Raw genomic sequence first — 21,739 nt, 5'->3', positions numbered from 1 at the left:
TATATTCTGGAAAACTGCCAAACCAACAACGGGAGATAAACCAAGGGCAGAACGTAGTGCAGGATCTTGTGGAAAAATATTTAGATGCTGGACGTACTATGTACGCGGATAATTTCTTTACCACTCTTGACTTGGCGCGTATTTTGATGAGGAAGACCGCATATGTTGGTACAGTGCGCTACAACAAAACATTCATTCCACAGGAGTTCAAGAAGAACCCGAAGGGCCTGAAGGTTTAACGTGGCCACATAAATCGTTCCCGAGATGGTTGGGCTAGCACCTTAATGGTGCTATGGTACCGGTGCGTACCGGATTTGTATCCGACAAAGGACCATCACATCGATAACACTCCCCAAAGCCTTCGGGGAGCAACCTTATCGCTACAACAACAACAACAACAACAAGAACCCGAAGCGCACCATCAATAGTAGATTATTTGGGTTCAACGAAGGGGATATAGCGTTATGCTCATACGTGCCGAAAAAAAATAAAGTGGTGAACGTGCTCTCCACTATGCACTACACCTGCCGCGTTGACGAGCAAACCGAGAATCGGAAGCCCTATGCCATATAAGATTACAACGCCAACAAGTGCGGCGTTGATACCATGGATCAAATGCTAGGCACTTACAGCTGCAAAAGAGCAACACAACGATGGCCGTTGCCCATGTTTTATAATATGCTGCATTGGCTGCTTTTACGATTTACAACGAAATGAAGCCTATAAAAAGAAGTGACAGACGGCGGTCGTTCTTGTTACTGCTAACGAAACAATTGGCCACACCAAATATCGAAGAACGTGCCCTGAACAACCATATGACCTCATATCCAAGGATACGCAATGCGATGGGAGCATTCGATGTCAGGGTAAGAAAAACACCTTCAAATTCAAGAATAGAATATATATTTATTTGTTTTTTATTTTTCTTTTCATTTCAGGTATTACCAAGACCGATGGAAGGCAATGCACCGTCGTTTGCGGCTAGGTCAAGTAGACCGTCATGTCGCCTTTGCCGTTCTGAGTACGGGCGGCAGCGGAAAACGCGGGCATACTGCTGCGGCAACGCTGTTTGCGGAGAACATAGCACACTTTTACATCGCTGCAACTCTTGCGCAAAGGGCGGGGGACAAGAAGTACACGCTCAACAACAATAATTTTTAAACTTTTTTATAATAGTCTTAAGAAAATTCAAGCAAAAAAAAAATTTTAAAAATTGAAAAAATTATTTTTGTATGTAGAATTTAGTTATAAACAATAAAAACAAAAAAAATCAAAAAATAAATTTTTATATGAAAAAAACATGATTTACAAAAAAAGGTCCGTAGGGGACCTTTTCACACGACCGTGAAGTTCAGAACTGTCACTCATCGGAGGGTTAATAATTTCTAACATAAAATTTAGTTCTTATTTTCATTTTATTCTCACTTCCGCATTGTTGTGAACTGATAACGATTTTCAGTTTCATAATATTCCGATAACAGAGACTAGGCAGGTTAGGGGGTCAGAATATACCCGTATGTCTGTCGTAAGGGGCGACTAAAAACCAGATTCAAGGGGTTGGGTATCGCAACCCTTTCAGGTTGCCAGCGCAATATATAGCTTCTCCAAAACCAATTGTTAACCTCACCTGTCCGTGGCGAATCCTGTTTCATTAAAAGCCGAGGCTCTGGCGACCCCGTACTTCTCATCGCTCTAGGAGGTGGGAGGGCGGGATGACCAAGAAGGTCGTATGTGGTCATAACAAATCGTTCGCGAGATGATTGGGTTTGGTACCGAAAAGTACCGGATGCATTGCTCTGTAAAAACTTTTTAACGCAATAAGTACCCCACATACCTTTTATGAACATGAACGAGTGCTGAGTTCTGAAATATTCCCAAGGGCAAATTACTTATTCTGAATTCTTCAAAACGTTCACGCACTTCTGTCAATTGAGTCCATTTCAAACAAAAAAGTACGAATAGCTTGTGAAATACATACATATGTATGTACATATATTAGCTGTTTTAAATTACTATTTAGCGTATCATTTAAATTGTTGCGAAAAGCGAAGTAAACAAAGATATTACACAAAAGAAAATACTCACGTTCGCAAAGGGGTGTATGGAAGGATTTGGTAAAATAGAAATACATTCTTAAAAGGCTCAAATCTCATACATAGAGAGTATGTGAATGGGTAGCAATTTTCTATGGTGATAAGTTTTTTACTATGGTAAGCATTTTTCCCAATAGTTAACGGCAAGAACACGAAATTATATACACCTCATGTCTTTAAAAAATTTCCTTTCCAACGTACTTTGCCACTGTTGTTGTTGTTGTTGTTGTAGCAATGCTCGCCCCACCTAATAGCCGCGACCGATCACAAATTGTCATCAATATCCTCTAACGGGAGTCCAAGGAAACTTGCCGTTTCAACAGGGGTGGACCATAAGGAAAGGGGTGTTATAGGCGTTGGTTCCACATTACAATTAAAGAGATGGTTGGTGTCATGTGGGGACACATTGCAAGCGGGGCATACATTTTGTATGTCGGGGTTGATTCTGGATAGGTAAGAGTTTAACCTGTTTCAGTATCCAGAACGAAGTTGAGCAAGAGTGACACGCGTTTCCCTGGGGAGTATGCGTTCCTCTTCCGCGAGTTCTGGATATTTTTCTTCAAGTACTGGATTCACCGGGCAATTCCCGACATAAAGGTCCGACGCCTGTCTATGGAGTTCACCAAGGACCTGCTTGTGTTTTTTCGCTTCATACGGCTGGGTTCTCAGGTGCCGTATTTCCTCAAAATGCTTACGGAGATGACTCCTTAGGCCCCTATGCGGTGCTGGTTCGTCAATCAGATGTCTGTTGGGATGCCCAGGTTTCTGGGTATTCAACAGAAACTGTTTGGTCAGCATCTCATTTCTCTCCCTGATGGGGAGTATTCTCGCCTCATTATGCAGATGGTGTTCTGGGGACATAAGAAGACAGCCCGTGGCGATTCTGAGAGCACTATTTTGGCAGGCCTGTAGTTTCGTCCAGTGGGTAGTTTTTAGGCTTGGCGACCATATGGGTGAAGCGTAGCACGTAATCGGCTGGCTAATTGCTTTGTATGTGGTCATGAGCGTTTCTTTATCTTTTCCCCAGGTACTGCCAGCAAGGGATTTGAGGATTTTATTACGGCTCTGAATTCTCGGAACAATTGCGGTTGCGTGCGCACCAAAACGTAGATCCTGATCAAACGTCACACCCAAGATTTTGGGGTGTAGGACAGTCGGTAGCGTAGTGCCATCGACGTGGATGTTCAATATGGTCGACATTTGGGGCGTTTATGTTGTAAATAAGGTCGCGGAAGATTTAGCCGGTGACAATGCCAGGTTTCGCGAGGCGAAAAAACTGGAGAGATCAGGGAGATAGCCGTTTATTTTATTGCATAGCTCATCGATCTCTGGGCCTGGGCCTGTGGCCATTATTGTGCAGTCATCGGCGTAGGAAACGATTGTGACTCCTTCCGGTGGTGAAGGTAGCTTAGATATGTAGAAATTAAACAAAAGTGGGGATAAGACACCACCCTGTGGCACCCCTTGTTTAATTCTCCTTGGTTTTGATGTTTCGTTTCTGAATTGCACCGATGCCTGCCGACCACCCAGATAATTTGCGGTCTACCTTTTAAGACATGGGGGAAGGGTAGACCCTTCCAGGTCTTGCAGTAATGAGCGATGGTTGACCGTATCAAAGGCTTTTGATAGGTCTAGCGCTACGAGTACTGTTCTATGGTGGGGGTATTGATTCAAACCGCAATTTATCTGGGTGCCAATGACATTAGCGCGGAGGTAGTGCTATGGAATTTTCTGAAGCCATGCTGATGAGGGGCTAGCTGCTAATGTGCTTGGAAATAAGGGAGCAAAATGGCTTCAAGCGTCTTTGCCACTGGCGATAGGAGAGATATCGGACGATATGACTCACCTACGTTAGCTGGTTTCCCAGGCTTTAGTAGCGGGACCACCTTGGCCATTTTCCATTTCTCGGGTATGGCAAAGGTGGAGAGAGACAGGTTGAAGACATGCGCTAAATATTTGAAACCCTCTTTCCCTAGGTTTTTAAGCATCGGCGTGGCTATGCCGTCTGGGCCCACTGCTTTAGATGGTTTAGCGCGACCAATGGCGTCCTCAACCTCTCTAGCGGTGATGGTGATTGGTGGCGCGCTGAATTTGTGTTTATGTGCGTGTCTATTGGCTCTCCGTCTATCTTTGTCAACCGTAGGATGCATTATATATTGTCGGCAGAAAGCGCTCGCGCATTTTTTCGCATCCGACAGCACCTTATCGCCAAAGGCGATGGAAACTTTGTCTTTGTGCTTAGTCGGATTCGATAGGGACTTTACGGTGGACCAAAGTTTACCTACACCGGTAGCGAGGTTACAACCTCTTAGGTGCTCTTCCCATTTCGCCCGCTTGTGTTCGTCCACAAGCAATCTGATGCGTTGGTTTATATCCCTTATTTGGGGGTCGCCTGGATCAAGCTGTCTTATAAGGTCGGGTTCCCTCGCTAAGCTCGCGGCCTCCGCCGGGAAGTGGGGCCGGATTTCGGGAATTCTCTCGGCGGGAATGAAATGTGCCGAGGCGGATTCAATGACCTTACGAAAGGCACGCTCCCCTTGGCGGGCATCAGTCGGGATAGGGAGGGCAGCAAAGCTGCTGTCTGTTGCAGATTTATATTCTTCCCACTTTCCTTTTTTGAAGTTTATGAAAGTGCGTTTTTCGGTGACGATGAAGTCGGCGGTACGCTCGAACGAAATAAGAATGGGCAGGTGGTCGGATGCCAATGTTACAATCGGCTGCCAGTTGACGCAGTTTACGAGTTCTGCGCTCACGATTGAGATATCTGGCGAGCTATGACAGCTTCCTACCATACGTGTGGGGGCGTCTCCGTTTATTTGCAGAACGTCGTTTCTTCTATTTGATCCACCAACATCTCACCCCTACTGTCCGCCCGCAAGTTTGAATGCCATAGGTCGTGATGGGCATTGAAATCGCCTAAGATAATGCGATTGTTGCCAGTGAGTAAGGCCTCGATTTTAGGGCGGTATCCACTGGGGCAACAGGTGACAGGAGGGATGTAGATGTTGATGATTTCTAGATTTGCATCGCCTGACCGGACAGATAGGCCTTGACGTTCTAAGACATTGTCCCTGCGGTCGATTCCAGGATCAAATATATGATATTGCACAGAGTGGTGTATACTAAACGCGAGGCCGCCTCCATTTTCGCTCTCGCGATCCTTCCTGTGGACATTATACCCAGAGCAGGTCTGCAATGCAGATCTCGCTGTGAGTTTAGTCTCTTGAATCGCAGCAATGCGGATGTTGTGCCGCTTCATGAAATCGACTATCTCCGTAATCTTCCCAGTTAGTCCATTACAGTTTAATTGCAGAATTCTGAAGTGCATGAGGGGTGACGCCGCCACTCTAGGGGTAAGTGACGGGTGACTACGCCTAGGTTGTGGAAGGCCAGGACGCAATTGCTGTTGTGGCCTTGGGACTGGGCGCCCTTGGGCAAGCATTGGGGTACCCGGATGATTTAGGTTTGCGACCTGGCAACATGGCGCGATGAAACCCGTCGAGGGGTTGCCGTCGCGGAGACCAGAACATCTAGGAAAGTGGCACCACCCAAGGCAGGAGCTGCATTGAGCGGATGTCGCAAACCTATATATTCTGTGCTGGCAGACGGTGCAAACGGAGGTAGGGACTAAGAGTCTGTTTCCCTGACCTGCACGATTGCTGCCAGAAAAGAGGGGGGGGGGGGGGGGGGAGGAAGACGGGGCAGGGGCTGATGCTCAGCATTGCTACCAGCTCTACTACGAAGGTAGCAGTTATGAGTGGTATCAGCTGTTTGAGTTGTTGGCGCCGTGGGGCGCGAGCAGCAGCGGGTACTTGTTGTGGCTTGCTGAGCAGCGAGGCTGCTGGAAGGTAGTGGGGGGCGCTTAGGCGTAGACTACGGGACGCCCTTGGGCGTGAGCAGCAAGGAGCCACAAAAGATTTATAAAAGTTACGTGGACGTCGGGTTTTGGGATCAAGCCCAGAACAACCTGTCCGATACAACCATCCCTTGCACGAGACACACTGAACAGAGTATGACCGTCCTAAAAAGATTATTTTCTGGCAAATGCAGCAAAACCATTTCTCAGGACCGGGGTCAGGAGACGGACCCGGATTGGGTTCGATACCTTCCCGGAGTAAGAGAATATGTAGCAGTCCTGCTGCAAGGAGCTGCTGGGAGGATGACAATTTGTGGGAGGGACGAAACAAATTAAATGGGGTCACACTGAAATGACAGTCCTTGGTCGGGAAAAATCCCGAGTCGCTCCGGTACATAGAACCGACTGCCTTGGGAAGCCACTGATTGACACACGCTCATACAGGCTTGAAATGCCTTTATGTTACATTTTTCTGGGCCACAAGAGCAAGCGTTAGAGTTCCTAAACCTTTATAACAGCTAACTTATACTAATAGACATATGTTTTGCCTTTTGCAAATGCTGACCCATGGCTTGTTTTGCTTGCTTTAATTATATATATTTAGTGGAAAAAATCTATCAAAAAAGTATTTACATATGTTAAAATTTTCTTTCTGGTAACTATATTTTTGAAAAAATAAATTTTGGTTGAAGCAAAATACAAATGTTGCCAACATAATATTTATTTAAAAGTTTTTTCATATCCACTTACAAGACATTTTGTGCTCCTGATACCTATAAAAGAAGATTTAATATAAACAGGTAAATATCGTGACAATAATATGGTTGACCATCATCAACCATGCCAATATGGAAAATACAGTATGCTGCATATTGTTACCATGCAGAATATGTATCAGGAGCGCAAAATTTCTAGAAATTGTGAAAAAATTTCAAATGAAATATTCGGTTAATGTTGTTGTTGTTGAGTCCAAGGAAACTTGCCGTTTCAACAGGGGTGGACCATAAGGAAAGGGATGTTAGAGACGTTGGTTCCACATTACAATTAAAGAGATGGTTGGTGTCATGTGGGGACACGTTGCAAGCGGGGCATACATTTTGTATGTCGGGGTTGATTCTGGATAGGTAAGAGTTTAACCTGTTACAGTATCCAGAACGAAGTTGAGCTAGAGTGACACGCGTTTCCCTGGGGAGTATGCGTTCCTCTTCCGCGAGTTTTGGATACTTTTCTTTGAGTACTGGATTCACCGGGCAATTCCCGGCATAAAGGTCCGACGCCTGTTTGTGGAGTTCACCAAGGACCTGCTTGTGTTTTTTCGCTTCATACGGCTGGGTTCTCAGGTGCCGTATTTCCTCAAAGTGCTTACGGAGATGACTCCCTAGGCGGTGCTGGTTCATCAATCAGATGTCTGTTGGGATGCTCAGGTTTCTGGGTATTCAACAGGAACTGTTTGGTCAGCATCTCATTTCTCTCCCTGATGGGGGTATTCTCGCCTCATTATGCAGATGGTGGTCTGGGGACATAAGAAGACAGCCCGTGGCAGTTCTGAGAGCAGTAGTGTGGCAGGCCTGTAGCTTCTCCCAGTGGGTAATTTTTAGGAAGTCGCAGTCGACCCCTGTTGTAATTACCAAAATAAGCGTACTTGTGTAGATCAATATATACACAACGTACTATTTCCTTAATGCTAAAGCTCACCTCAACGATGTTTTCTAAACCATAATAGTCCGCTGACTTCTCTGAGTTCACTGGTGAGCTCGACCTCTCCTGCTTGACGTGTTGTTTTTGAAACTCTAAGAAATGATCGTCATATATATGCTGGATTAAGTCATTCAAATGAAGGTACATAAATTCGCAAAATCCACAATTTATATAAAATTCGTGTTTGTCTTCTGACATCAAGGCTGAAATTTCTCCGCATTTCCTAAAATCAGCGTAGTTTAGTTCTGATTTTATTATAACTTGAGCCATTATTTAATATGTAATGAAGTTTGCCTTTAGGGACTGATACTTATTGCAAGGACTCTTAGATCTACAGCAACAAGGCTTATTTTAAACCTTGGGCTATACATGGATTTATAAAAAGTCAATATTAATGATTGCGGAACTTTTTTTTTTTTTTGATAGCAGTTAGAGATGAAACGACTCTAGTAAATACCACAAATCACAAAGCATGATTTAGGTGATTTGGGAGTAAATACCACTAGGCATCAGGGTTGCCGGTATTTTAAAATTTTAGTAACCAGAATTTTCCCAATAACCAAAGGTGGAAAATGGGAACCAAACCGACAAAGGCTGCGTTTTTGCTGGCAGCATTGATATTTATTTTACTTTATTTAGCTTACATATAACGTAACAGTAAGAAAAAAAATTAATAATTCATTTTTTTTACATAAAATTTGATAAAACCAAAACATAAAATCAAGTTATTACATATGCTGTGTGCGAGTTCGAAAAATAATTTTTTTAACATTAGAAGTAATTACATACCGAAATGTGTAATGAGATCAAAAGTAAATGCAATTACAAATAATAATATATACATTCGATTAAGGCCCGGTTATCAGTGGCTGGTTAAGCTAAGCTTAAACTAAGCTTGTTTAAACTCTAGTCCAATTTAAACTCCAGTTAAATTACTGAGCAGCTTTTCAGTCACAGTTTAAGACCGCCTTTGGGGTATACTGTTTTGTGCGGCAGAATTGGTTTTTATTATAGATAATTTGTAGATACGGTAACAGCTGGATTTTGCTCACCCAACAAACATGGAAAAAATTATCCGGCGAAATATATATCTAGTTCCGGAAGTGATATCCAACATAATTATATAATTATTCTTAAACCCTATAGTTCTCGAGTTTATATCCAAATTCATTCTCCAGTCACTATCCAACTTTTGAGAAATTTTCTAATATTAAAAGTTTTCCAGTTGATTTCCAACGTCATTAATATCTACCAATTATTATCCCAATTTCGGGAGATTTTGAGAAATGTGCAATTCTCAAATGAATATTCAACCCATTTATCCAGTTGATATCTTACATTATATATCGAGTTTAGGTGGAGTTGAAAAAATCTCCAAGGTGGCACCACCAAAACCAACAGCTATTTATTGTGAGAAATAAACACCTGGTTGATAGCAGTAATGAAGCTTAATTAATCAAGAATAAATTATATAGCCGTCCGACGTGATGTGATGGTAGCCTACTCCGCCTACCACACCGAAGATACTACATCTCAACATCATTGGATCTTACATTTGAGTCCAGTTAAAGAACCACAAGTTGTTAATTAAATTTTTTCAACTTAAGTAATATCATATTTTGCTTTATCAAAAGTTCCTTCTTTTGCTGAGTACGCTATGATTCTTGAGTTGAACCACTGTTTCGAAACAACTCTTGAGATTTTGGAAGTATGCCTAGTTATCAACAACCCTACAAGAAACGCTGATAGTTTTACTAATGCACTCACACTTGTAATTGACAATGCTGAACCTGCGATGACGTAAACATTGATACTCAAATTTATGTATGTTCCTTTGTTCGCTCACGCATGTCCGCATGTTCCCAACGACATCCTATAATCATGAAAAAGACTCAAACTGGGAAAGCTTCGGACACCTGGTACAGAACAAAAGAACATACAGCAGATACCATTATGCATGTGAGACAGATACATAATTCTCAACGGAATTTTATGTATGCGAGAACAGTTTATCCGATTTAATCATGTTGTCACTACTGACTGTCATATGTCAATCAAATTATTATCACGGTTGTTTTGTTATTTTTTAAATTCCGCCATTTTCAACTGACGAAAACCATATAAAAAATAAGTTTAAAAAATGAAAAAGAGAGCGTTTCAAAGCTCCATGCTAAAAGAAAAAAAATCGAAAATAATATTAAAAAATACCAAAAGCTGTCGGAATGTGTGGGGCGCACTCAAAAAATTGATACGCGAAAAATAATAGTGGTTAGTGGTGATTCATTTTTAAATGTGTTTCCGCATGAGGAAAGCGCTCTTCTGTTGTTTTGTTATTTTCTGAATTTAAATTGAACATTCTGAACTCGAATTCTTATAAAACTATTTATTTTAAACAAATAAGAAACACGTATGCTTTTATCACGTACAAAACTAAAAACGTAATGAAATAAAGTAAATAAAAAGCAAAAAGCATTGTTTCATTTTTGGCGGAATATAACAATGGGCATTTATGATAGTATAAGCAAAGAGGATAAATATAATAAGAGCCGTCACTCGTTATTTTTTAGGCATTTACTCGATGTAAACTATGAGGTAGTCGCTACTTTTTTTTTGGGCGAGATGTTTATAAATGTCTTCTGTACATTTGCATGGGGTATTTGTGTTTACTTTTCCGAATGTATTTAATTAATTATTTAATTCTCTTTCCAAAAAACACGTTTGTATAAAGTGACAACACCGCATGGATAAATGGAAGGCAATTCAAAAATGTCCCTCATAAAACAAAAGTAGCGACTACCTCACAGTTTACATCGAGTAAATACCTAAAAAATAACGAGTGACGGCCCTTATTATATTTATCCTCTTTGGTATAAGAGTCAAACCTGCTATCTACAGTAAACTATCACTTATGACACTTTTTGATAGTAAGAGTGCCAGCACTGATCCAGGAAAAGGAATGCGAGTGAGCAGTACGGCTCTATACTTAATCAGTAGGTCATGTTGGTGTATAAGAAGGAGACAAAAACTCACACGTACACAGTTGTTTACATCACATTTGCGCAAGTCCCCTTAAGTTTGTGATAGAAAGTTTGTATGAGGCGCTGATCGTTAGGTTGACATTGCTGACAATCAGATGATAGTCATATGATAGTCAGTATTCTTGTAGGGAAGAAGTGGTACGGAAGCCCAAATGCTAGTTGGGTATATTCGACGTCATTTCGCACGAACGCAAATAACTGATTGGTTAACCAGAGTTTAACCCTGGCTAATCGGCTGCTTAAGCTTATCTTAAACTTCAGTTAAGGTAGACTGAAAAACTGCAGAATAAGTTTAAGAGTAGTTTAACTGAACTTCAACTCAGTATGGACTTATACTGAAAAACCGGGCATAAAAATAATGTTTAGCCCACCATACGTAATTTTTTTCATTTTCTTTTGGAGACCACTCTTTTGATAGCATTATGCTGTTTATAGTTTTAAAATCTAGATTGTTTCTTAGCTTCGTTCTAATTAAAGCTAAGTCGGAAACCTTTCTGGTAATTCTTTACGACAGCATGACACTGCTAATATCGAGAGAAGTGTTATAAGACGCGCATTAATTTCGAGAACAATAATCCGAAGGCGGATACTGATGTCAAGACGCGTCGTTTGATACCTCTCTCGATATTTTTGGACGCGTATTAGCAGTGTCATGCTGTCGTAAAGAATTACCAACTTTCTTTCTGCCGCCGCTGAACTATGTGGCAATGACAATACTTATTTACTTACTTAATTGGCGCTTAACCGTCTAAACGGTTATGGCCGTCCAACAAGGCGAGCCAGTCGCTCCTTCTCTCCGCCAACCGGCGCCAATTGATCACACCATGGGGGTTTAAATCGTTTTCCACCTGGTCCTTCCAACGGAGTGGGGGCCACCCTCTACCTCTGCTTCCATAGGCGGGTTCCGATAGAAACACTTTCTTGGCCGGATCATCATCTTTCATTCGCATAACATGGTCTAGCCAGCGCAGCCACTGCGTTTTAATTCGTTGGACTATGTTGATATCTGCGTATAGCTCGTACAGCTCATTATTAAATCTTCTTCGGTACTCGCCATCGCCAACGCGTAGAGGTCCATAAATCTTTCGAAGAACTTTTCTCTCGAACACTCCCAAAGCCGCTTCATCTGTTGTTGTCATGGTCCATGCTTCTGCCCCATATAGCAGGACGGGTACGATAAGTGGCTTGTAGAGTATGATTTTCGTTCGCCGAGAGAGGACTTTACTTTTCAATTGCCTAACACAACCTTTGCCGTCTTTCAGTGAGTTTTACAGCTCCGGCTCACGCTCAATTCTCACGGGAATGCTCTGGATCATTGAGAGACTTGAGAAGCAGATGTTATGAAATTTTCGCACACGTGAAATGTGATAGGCAGATGTCGCCGCTGTTTTTCATTTAACTCATACGGCGAAAGGCTAAGCAGCGACATCTATTTTTGAAAAATTAGGTATATCAAAGGCCGCGTTGCCAACCTAAAAAGAAGTAATTAACAAATTAGGGCCGTTCCATTGGTTTATCGAGCTCTGGCTCTGGCTAAAATCTCATTGGAACGATCTGGATCAACTTTATAAGAGCTGGCAGCACTAATATAAAACCATTGTGAATGACGACTAAGTGTGATATCTTCTGCATAAACGTCAAAATTCCAAAGTGATTGGATCACCTGATTTGTAAATGACTATCGCTGTCTCGTTCTGTATCTCTTTCTATCACCCGCTGAAGATAGGCGCCGCCATATTGAACAGCCTGTCAAAACGCTGAAAAGTATCCATATTGAACAGCCTGCCAGGCAGTTGACAGATAAGATAACACACTTAGTCATCATTCACAATGTATAAAACATCTGTTTTGTAGAAAATAAGAAGAAACGTACACAAAATTTTAAGTTACTGATAGAACATTTAAATAGTTTCGCACGTAAGCAAACTATTTATTTTCCTTACATCATCTCCAAGTTGTTTACTCTTTCAGTGTTTTTGCTTTTAAATATGTCGAGATCTTTTATGTATGCACAAATGTACACGTATTTAGTTCAGTGCTACAATGGCTCAACTATATGGTTGGCTCATCTCACCAGCTGATTTTATTTTTTTCATTTCACTGGAGTAGGGATTGTCAGAAGGAGATGGCAAACTTAAAAAGAAACCAACGAATTTACAACATTTTCTTACTACTTACAAATGCTGCTAAGTTGTATGTTTTCATTCCATTTCATTCGTCTAACACCAAACCGCTAATTTTGGGGTATGTTATTTCTGTAGAGATGAGCCAACCATATAGTTGAGCCATGAGTGCTACCAACGTAAAAGTGGTTAGCTGTCAAAAAAAACTGCCGTCTTTCAGTGAGTTTTACAGCTCCGGCTCACGCTCAATTCTCACGGGAATGCTCTGGATCATTGAGAGACTTGAGAAGCAGATGTCATGAAATTTTCGCACACGTCAAGTGTGATAGGCAGATGTCGCCGCTGTTTTTCATTTAACTCATACGGCGAAAGGCTAAGCAGCGACATCTATTTTTGAAAAAGTAGGTATATTAAATGCCGCGTTGCCAACCTAAAAAGACGTCATTAACAAATTATCTGGCTCACAAATTGAACTAAATTTCTATCTGGATTTATCTGGCTCAAATCGTTGTTGTTGCATTTACATGCAAAATTAATTATCTGGCTCAGGATTTTGTCACCGGATGATAGCTAACGAAACGAACAGAACTGTTATACGGATCAGAAATTAAACCAGATAAATATCAGGATCACAACGTTGTTTTTGCATTTGCATGTTAAATTTCTATCCGTATCTCGCTCAAGTCTCAATGGAACGTAACTATTATCTGGCTCACAAATTGAACCAGACTTCTATCTGGATTTATCTGACTCAAATCGTTGTTGTTGCATTTACATGCAAAATTATTTATCTGGCTCAGGATTTTGCCACCGGATGATAGCTCTTATCCCACAAATCACAATGAGAAGATTGCACATTCACGAGTTCAAAATTGGTTCGTTCTGCGATTCTACGTCACACTTTCGGGATCCGTTTAGGGTCATTTCGGGATCATTTTGGGACTCTTCTGGCATAATTTTTTGATGATTTTCGGGATCTGTCCAGCATGATTTTTGGGATAATTTTGGGACCCTTCCGGGATAATTTCTGGATGGTTTTCGGGATCTGTTTAGGATCATTTCGGTACTATTTCGGGATCATTTTGGGATCCGTCCAGCATAATTTTCGGGATCCGGTCAGGGTCATTTCGGAACTTTTTCGGGGTAATTTCGAGACCATTACCGGATCATTTTGGGACCCTTCCGGGATAATTTCGGGATAATACAGGGACCTTTCCCGGATGGTGCTTGGGGTCCATCCGGGAGCCCATTAGGTTCATTTCGGAACTTTCGCGAAACTATTTCGGGATCATTTGGGTACCCTTCAGGGATAAGTTCTGTGTGGTTCTATGGATCAGTCTATAATCGCGTCGTTGCCATTTCGGGACTTTTTTGGGACTACTCTGGGACCATTTGGAGACGTTTCCGGGAGCATTTCTGGATGGTTTTCGGGATCAGCCTGCGATACCGTCGGGATCCTTTCGTGGCTTTTTCTGGATAATTTCGATCATTTGGGGATCCTATCGGGTTATCAGCTCATTCAGTTATTTTTTTTTACTCTATTACAAAAATTAAATATATTAGACAGACAATTTTTTTAAAACAAATAACTTGATAAGCAGGTTAACGTGAATAGTCCATATATTTTATTTTCTCCTTTCAGACGAGGCTACGGGTAAGGGCTAGTATAACATATACATAGTAGTGATGCATACCACTTGAGGTAAACCCACTTCTTGGGAATGGTCCCTATCCGACGAATAAGAATATATACAAAATACAGATAAAGGTAGAAAAGGCATAGGAATAGGGAGAGGAAGAAAGAATAGGAGAAGGAAAAAGGAACGGAAACGAAAATTAAAAAGTATAGGGAAAAGGAAATGAAGAAGAGTAAGAGATCGGGAGGGCGAATGAGAGAGGCTGAGATGGAGATGTAAAGGAGAAGAAAAGGAAAAGGAGAAGGGGAAGGAAAGGATGACGAAAAGGAAAAGGGGAAAGGAAAGAGAGAAGGAAAAGGGGAAGGAAAAGGGAAACGAAAATAAGGGGAAGGGAAGGAGAAGAAAAACGGAACGGAAAAGGAAGAGGGAAAAGAAAGGGAGAGGAGAGGAAAGGTGGAGGGAGAGGGGGAGACCGAGGGGAAGGAGAATGAGAGGGAGGGAGATAAAAAGATGGAGAAGAGGAAGAGCCATAAGAATGAGGCTAAAGAGGTGCCAAAAGGCCAAAAAGAAACAAATAATAAATTAGACGCCATAATTGCCAAAATTCTTTAAACAGTTTTTTATTATTTACTAGGGGATCCACTGATATGGGCTATGGGCTTCTGACTTTGGACACTCTAGCCTTCGACTTTATCCCGTACAGAACGCACTATTGTATGCCGATAACTGCTCGCTGTGCAACCTTCACCCTAGTCATTCCCCGGGAGAGGAATGGGGAACAGGACTCACCCGGGGAAGGGGACCTGTTTACTTGTTCACGGATGGATCGAATATGGACGGAAAGGTTGGTGGGGGGCCTTTTGTTAAAAGCTAAATATATGCCGCAAATTTAAGTTGGCTGGTCACTACAGCATCTGACATCCTTTGCTCTGAAAGCAATGGAGAAAATTGTAGACCACGAGATTAGATCACAGGTTCTCGATAGAACACCACTACATCGAGATCAGCAAGCATATAGGGCAGGCAGGTCGACAGAAACTGCATTGTACAAACTGACCCCAGAAATCCAAAGTGCGTTCGAATGCAGAGAGGTTGCGCTATGTGCATTTTTTGACATAGAGGGGGCATTCGATATCACGGCCCACGAGAGTGTGAATGGGACACTCGAGAGAAGAGATATACAACGTCCGATCCGTGTGTGGATAAATTTCCTACTGCGTGCAAGGATTAACGAAACCTCGAGTGAGGACGGTACAGTAGAGATCAAACCAACGAAGGGATCTCCAGAAGGGGCGTCCTGTCACCCCTGCTGTGGAGTCTGGTAGTAGATGAACTTCTACAGAGGCTCTCAGAAAACGTAATCCGATGGGGTGAATGGGTACGCGGATTGTTATAATGATTGCATAATGCAAACGGCATTGAGTTTAACGAAAGAATGGTGTACTGAGGTAGGGCTAAGTATCAACACTAATAAGACAGCCATTGTGCTCTGCGCCAGGAGTAGAAAACTGGAAGGGATGAGGCACATCGCAATGGATGGAGTACAATTGGAGCACTCGACTGAGGTGAAATACTTGGGAGCCACGTTCGAGTCTAAGCTCTTATGGAGGAAGCACGTCGACAATATCAAAGGCCACGAGAGTAATATTGGTGTGCAGACGTATTACAGGAAGATCCTGGGGATGCGGCCCAAAGATCCTAAGATGGCAGTACACTACTATAGTGAGACTTATCATAGCGTATGAAGCAGTTGCGTGGGCATCAAGGACAACCATGGTGACAGTACAAAATTCACTCACGAAGCTTCAACGCTTGGCATGTGTCTGCATTACGGGAGCCATGCGAACGGCGGCAATAGAGGTGCTGCTTAAGTTAACGCCTCCACACATAATAATTAAGCAGTCAGCCAGGAGTACTTTAGCACACATAGTTAAAGAGGGATGCGGAAGTGGCAAAGTGATACAGCCACGGAAAATGGAGAAGCTGAAGGAGCAAATTTCACTCATCCAACTTCCCAGTGAAGACACGAGGAAGCTAATTAAGTTTGAGAAGCGCTTCAAAATAGAGCTGGGGAACAAGTGTACATAGGTCACCTCCAGAATTGAAGCGCTTCACCAGGAACACACTATAATATGATACACCGATGGCTCGAAGACACCGGAGGGCATAGGAGCGGGAATCTTTGGTCCCGGAACGAAAATGTCCCTACCAATCGGAAAATATCCGAGCATCTTCCAAGCCGAAGTTTTCTCCATGAGCCGGTGTGCAGGACAAATTTAGAGCGGGGATATACAAACGAGAGAATCGCTATACTTAGCGACAGTCAGGTTACCCTCAAGGCACTATCTTCAGTTGAGATTAAATCATCAACAGTCCTTGAGTGCGTAGAGAGGTTAAGCAGTCTAGGGGCCAATAACACCTTCCGTTTAGCCTGGGTACCTGCACATAGAGGAGTAGATGGTAAAGAGCTTGCCAGGTTGGCGGCGGCGGAAAAGACAATAGAACCCGAACCCGTCATATCAGGATAGAAGGATTGCTATGTAGCGCCAAGACTTCCAAGCTCTTGTACGCATACAAAAAAGGTTGCCGAAGCACATACTGAAGCGCATCACTCGATTAACTCAGTGCATCGCCGTGCAGATGTTGCCTTCGCGCTTTACTAACATGCGTAAAATGCCTACATACTACACAAGCACAACGCTTTGTTCGCATGATCTGGAAGTCTCCCATCCATAGTACTCCAAGGTAGGACATAAATGTAACTATTCTAGATTGCATAGTCCAGAAGACAATTATAAACATGTAAAATAGATTTAAGTTAGGCTTAGGAAAGCCGTAATAAATAAATACATTACAATACAATAAATACATTATACAGCTCAAAGAGATATAAAGCCATGATTAAGCTCCCAAAAAGCAGCCTTAAAATTTTCACAGGCATACTCATAGGTCAATGCAGGCTAAAGAGACACATGGATAAACTAGGTATATCGTCTAGCAGCCTCTGTCGATTCTGTGATCACGAAGATGAGACTGCAAAACATGTCTCGATGGAATGCGATGCAGTCGCGAGAGGAAAATGAGAATTCAAAGAAATTAAAAGGCGGAAATTGGGCATTTTCTTCTTTTCTTATTGAAAAGTTTAAAATATTTACTACTTTCATTAATACATTTTTTTTTACAGAAAATATAATTTTTTTTTACTCATCACAGTGCTCGTTATTAGATTTTCACAACGAGTATTGCAAAGAACACGAATCGCCTAATATGAAAAAGAGATGTGATGAAATGAAAAAAATTATTTCTCAGCGAGCATGAATATTTTTTTTTCACTTCATCACTTCATAGAACGTGAATTGACCCCCTGGCAGCATAATATAAAACATCTGTTTTGTTGAAAATAAGAAGAAACGCCACAGGGGGTGTCCTATATCCTCGGCTCTAGGTTGTGGTAGCCAACGAGCTTCTTGTGAATCTGAAAGCCAATGGTTGTCGGGTGTTTGCCTATGCAGATGACCTCGCTATCCTAGTGAGAGACAAATTTCTGGGCACCCTGCGCAATGTTCTGCAGGGCTATCTGGATAATGTGGCTAGGTGGGCTGAATCATGTGGATTGGCGGTCAACGCGGGAAAAGCGGAATTAGTTCTTTTTACAAGGAGATATAAGATGCCCGATTTCAGAACTCCCTCTATTGGAGGGGTGCCGTTGATACTTTCTGATAGGGTTAAATATTTGGGGATTGTTTTGGACCTGAAACTGTCCTGGAGACCCAATGTGGAAAATGGGGCCAGGAAGGCCGCGATTGCCTTGTACTGCTGCAGAGGGGCTATCGGAAAGAGATGGGGACACTCGCCAGTAGTGCACTGGCTTTTGGGATGGTGGTCAAATCGATTCTGCTATATGGGGTGCTAGTCTGGTGGAAAGCACTGGACACGGCGAGTACCTCCAAAATGTTAGTGTCAGTGCAACGGACGGCCGTGATCGGTATCAGCGGCGCTCTCAGAACAACACCTACCTTGGCACTGGACGTCATGCAGAAGGTATATCCAGCAGATATTGCGAGAAAGGCGGCCGTGGCCCAGTCGTTGATCAGGCTTCGTTATATGGGCTATAGGCTTTCTGACTTCGGACATTCTAGCCTTCTTACCAGTTTCGACTTTATCCCAGACGGAACGGTCTATTATATGCCGATAACTGCTCCCTATACAACCTTCACCCAGTCATTCCACCGAGAGAGGAGTGGGGGAGAGGAATTATCTGGGGCATGGGACCGGTTAACTTGTTCACGGATGGGTCGAAGTTGGACGGAAAGGTTGGTGGGGGGTCTTTTGTCAAGAGCTAAATGTAAGCCGAAAGTTTAAGTTGGCTTATTACTGCAGTGTATTCCAAGCGGAAGTTGCTGTGATTAAGGATGCGGTGGATGAAATGCTATCCAGTGCTACTACGATTAGGGAATTTAACATCTACTCTGATAGCCAAGCGTGATGTCCTGGGTAACTGTCAGGCGGATCTCTTAGCCCGCATCGGTACAACTGAACCGGGTGAAGATGGCTGTAGGGATTTCGGGATTCCGCTGGCCACCTGTGGATTGCTCCTCCATAGCTGGGTCTCGAGTCAGCTCAGCAAAACGTTGGGCGGACACCACGTCTTGCAGGGTAGCAAGATATTTTTGGCTGGAAGTGAATGGCAGGATGTCTGCTGAAATAATTGGGTTCACTAAGGCACACCTATCAATGGTCATTGGGGTTTTGACAGGGCACTGTCCCATGGGTATCCATGCGGTACGTCTCAATATACTGGAAACTCCATCCTGCTGCTGCTGTATGGAGGATGATGAGGTGGAATCACAAAATCACTTTATGTTTGATTGCCCAGCTTTTGCCAGAACTAGGCGAAAGTACTTCGGTCGCGACTCACCTTTGGATCTCCCGAGGATTTACCCAAAGTTGAGATCGGTATCATTCGGAGCTTTATCGTTGCTACTCAACGATTTTCTAAGTAGCTAGATCTAAGTCACCGTTATTTTTGGTGTATGTGGTATCACAACGGACCTTCGTGTTGTCCAAGCGAGCTATCCTTATCAGGGCAGCTACCACCCAAGCTATCCTATCCTATATGTGTGAATCAGGGTTTTCATCTATGGCTTTTATCAAAAACTCAAAAAACATAATGAGCATTTGGAATATCTGCTCATAATATAACTTTCAAATAATTTTTTTAATTTACGATGATTTAATTAAATACAATAAAATCCAGCGAAGAATCAATCTTGCCAACAAATGCTACTTTGGACTAGGTAGGCAATTGAAAAGTAAAGTCCTCTCTCGGCGAACGAAAATCATACTCTACAAGTCACTTATCGTACCCGTCCTGCTATATGGGGCAGAAGCATGGACCATGACAACAGCAGATGAAGCGGCTTTGGGAGTGTTCGAGAGAAAAGTTCTTCGAAAGATTTATGGACCTCTACGCGTTGGCGATGGCGAGTACCGAAGAAGATTTAATGATGAGCTGTACGAGCTATACGCAGACATCAACATAGTCCAGCGAATTAAAACGCAGGGGCTGCGCTGGCTAGGCCATGTTATGCGAATGAAAGATGATGCTCCGGCCAAGAAAGTGTTTCTATCGGAACCCGCCTATGGAAGCAGAGGTAAAGAGCGACCCCACTCCGTTGGAAGGACCAGGTGGAAAATGATTTAAACTCCCTTGGTGTGACCAATTGGCGCCGGTTGAAGGAGCGACTGACGCGCCTTGTTGGACGGCCATAACCGTGTAGACGGTTAAGCGTCAATTAAGTAAGTAATTGAATACATTTCTCGTAGTTTTTCTTTTCGATACGCAGTACATAACCGGCGTTAAATCTTGATTTGCGGCTGAAATATAGGGAGCTTTAGTGGGGCCACTCCTTTCTTCATCAAGCTTTGTCTCCATAATACCTATATGACACTACTTTATTTTCGTGTATTTTTTCTCGTATTTTATCTTCAATTTTTTGTCACACTCCCTCCTAATACGGCTCCAGTACTGGTGTAAGTGTGGAAATTATATTTCAAAAAACTAACGAAATACAAGGAAAATACAATCTAGTTCATTAAAAACAAACACCCAGTTTGTATTTCGATAGGTATTTTTGACATTCGGCCGTTTTTCCATTATTTTTTTTTTTTTTTGACACATGAAAATTTTGTTTTTAGTTTGAAAATTTGGTGCATAAAAACACAATTAAAATCAACTTTCTTGTGAAAAATGTGAACCATTAGAGACCGAAATAATTTTCGCGTGTTATTTGCATTGTTTTTATTGTTAAAAGTGTTAATGTAAAAATTAAATGTAAAACATAAACAAAAACATGTCAAACTCACTAATTTTTGGGGAATAGTGGTCTCGCTTTTTCATGATAGAAATTGTTGTTGTGTTTTGAAGTTCCGATAAAGTTCCGTCAGTTTTTTTAGCTTGGAATCCAAGCAAAAATAAAGTAGTGTCATATATGCTTAAGTTTGCTGTTTTTAACAAAAATAACTTCAACCCACCCTGAAAAATGTTTCATTCATTTGTGCGTATTTTACGACGTACATGTGCGTATGTGCGTAAACTTTAAAATTCTTATTCTGCAAAACAAAGCTATGAGCAAGTAACCCCCCAGCGGGTTAGGGGATCAGAATATACCCGCGGTAGGTATACCTGTCGTAAGAGGCGACTAAAATACCAGATTCAAGGGGCTGTACAGCGCAACCCTTCAGGTTGCCAGCGCAATATATAGCTTCTCCAAACCCAATTGTCAACCTCACCTATCTGCGGCGAATCCTGTTTCATTAACAGACGAGGCTCTGGCGACCCCAAGCTCTTCATGGAACTTGGGGTGGGGAGGGAGGGAATGGCCTGAAGGTTTAATCTGGCCAAATAAATCGTTCCCGAGATGCGTACCGGATCTGTATCCGGCAATCGATAACACTCCCCAAAGCCTTCGGGGAGCAACCTTATCGCTACAACATGAACAAGTAAACTTACTCATAAAAACTTCGTGACTTCTTGACAGCCAGTATACACTATTGTGACATTCAACACTAATATGCACTGTTGCAGAATAACTGAATCGCATGAAAATTTAAAGTGTAAATTTTGTGTGAAAATGGGTTCATTATTATCAGTGTACATTTTTCAGTTTTTCACAGATAGAGAATTAAGCTTTGGATTCACTATGAGATTTAAAATGTACACTTTAAAATCATAAATCACCTACCCAGATTGTGGATCTCTGTTCTAGAGTTTTTCTTGCAAAATGTAATATCG

General features: G+C 42.3%; 1 protein-coding gene across 2 annotated transcripts in view; it reads right to left on the bottom strand.

Moving 5' to 3' along the window:
* Positions 1 to 8,091, bottom strand: part of LOC137249795 (myoneurin-like) — a 111,609-nt gene extending 103,518 nt beyond the window's left edge. For both annotated transcript variants that reach the window (XM_067781709.1, XM_067781708.1), the window contains exon 1: positions 7,645 to 8,091. In XM_067781709.1, coding sequence (XP_067637810.1) covers positions 7,645 to 7,917 — 273 coding nt within the window. In that variant the 5' untranslated portion in view covers positions 7,918 to 8,091. The remainder of the gene's footprint in view (positions 1 to 7,644) is intronic.
* Positions 8,092 to 21,739: the final 13,648 nt, after the last annotated feature.

This window comes from Eurosta solidaginis, chromosome 4 (genome assembly GCF_040869045.1).
Source record: "Eurosta solidaginis isolate ZX-2024a chromosome 4, ASM4086904v1, whole genome shotgun sequence".
NCBI classification, from domain to species: Eukaryota; Metazoa; Arthropoda; class Insecta; order Diptera; family Tephritidae; genus Eurosta; species Eurosta solidaginis.
This window is presented reverse-complemented; position numbering and strand designations above follow the sequence as displayed.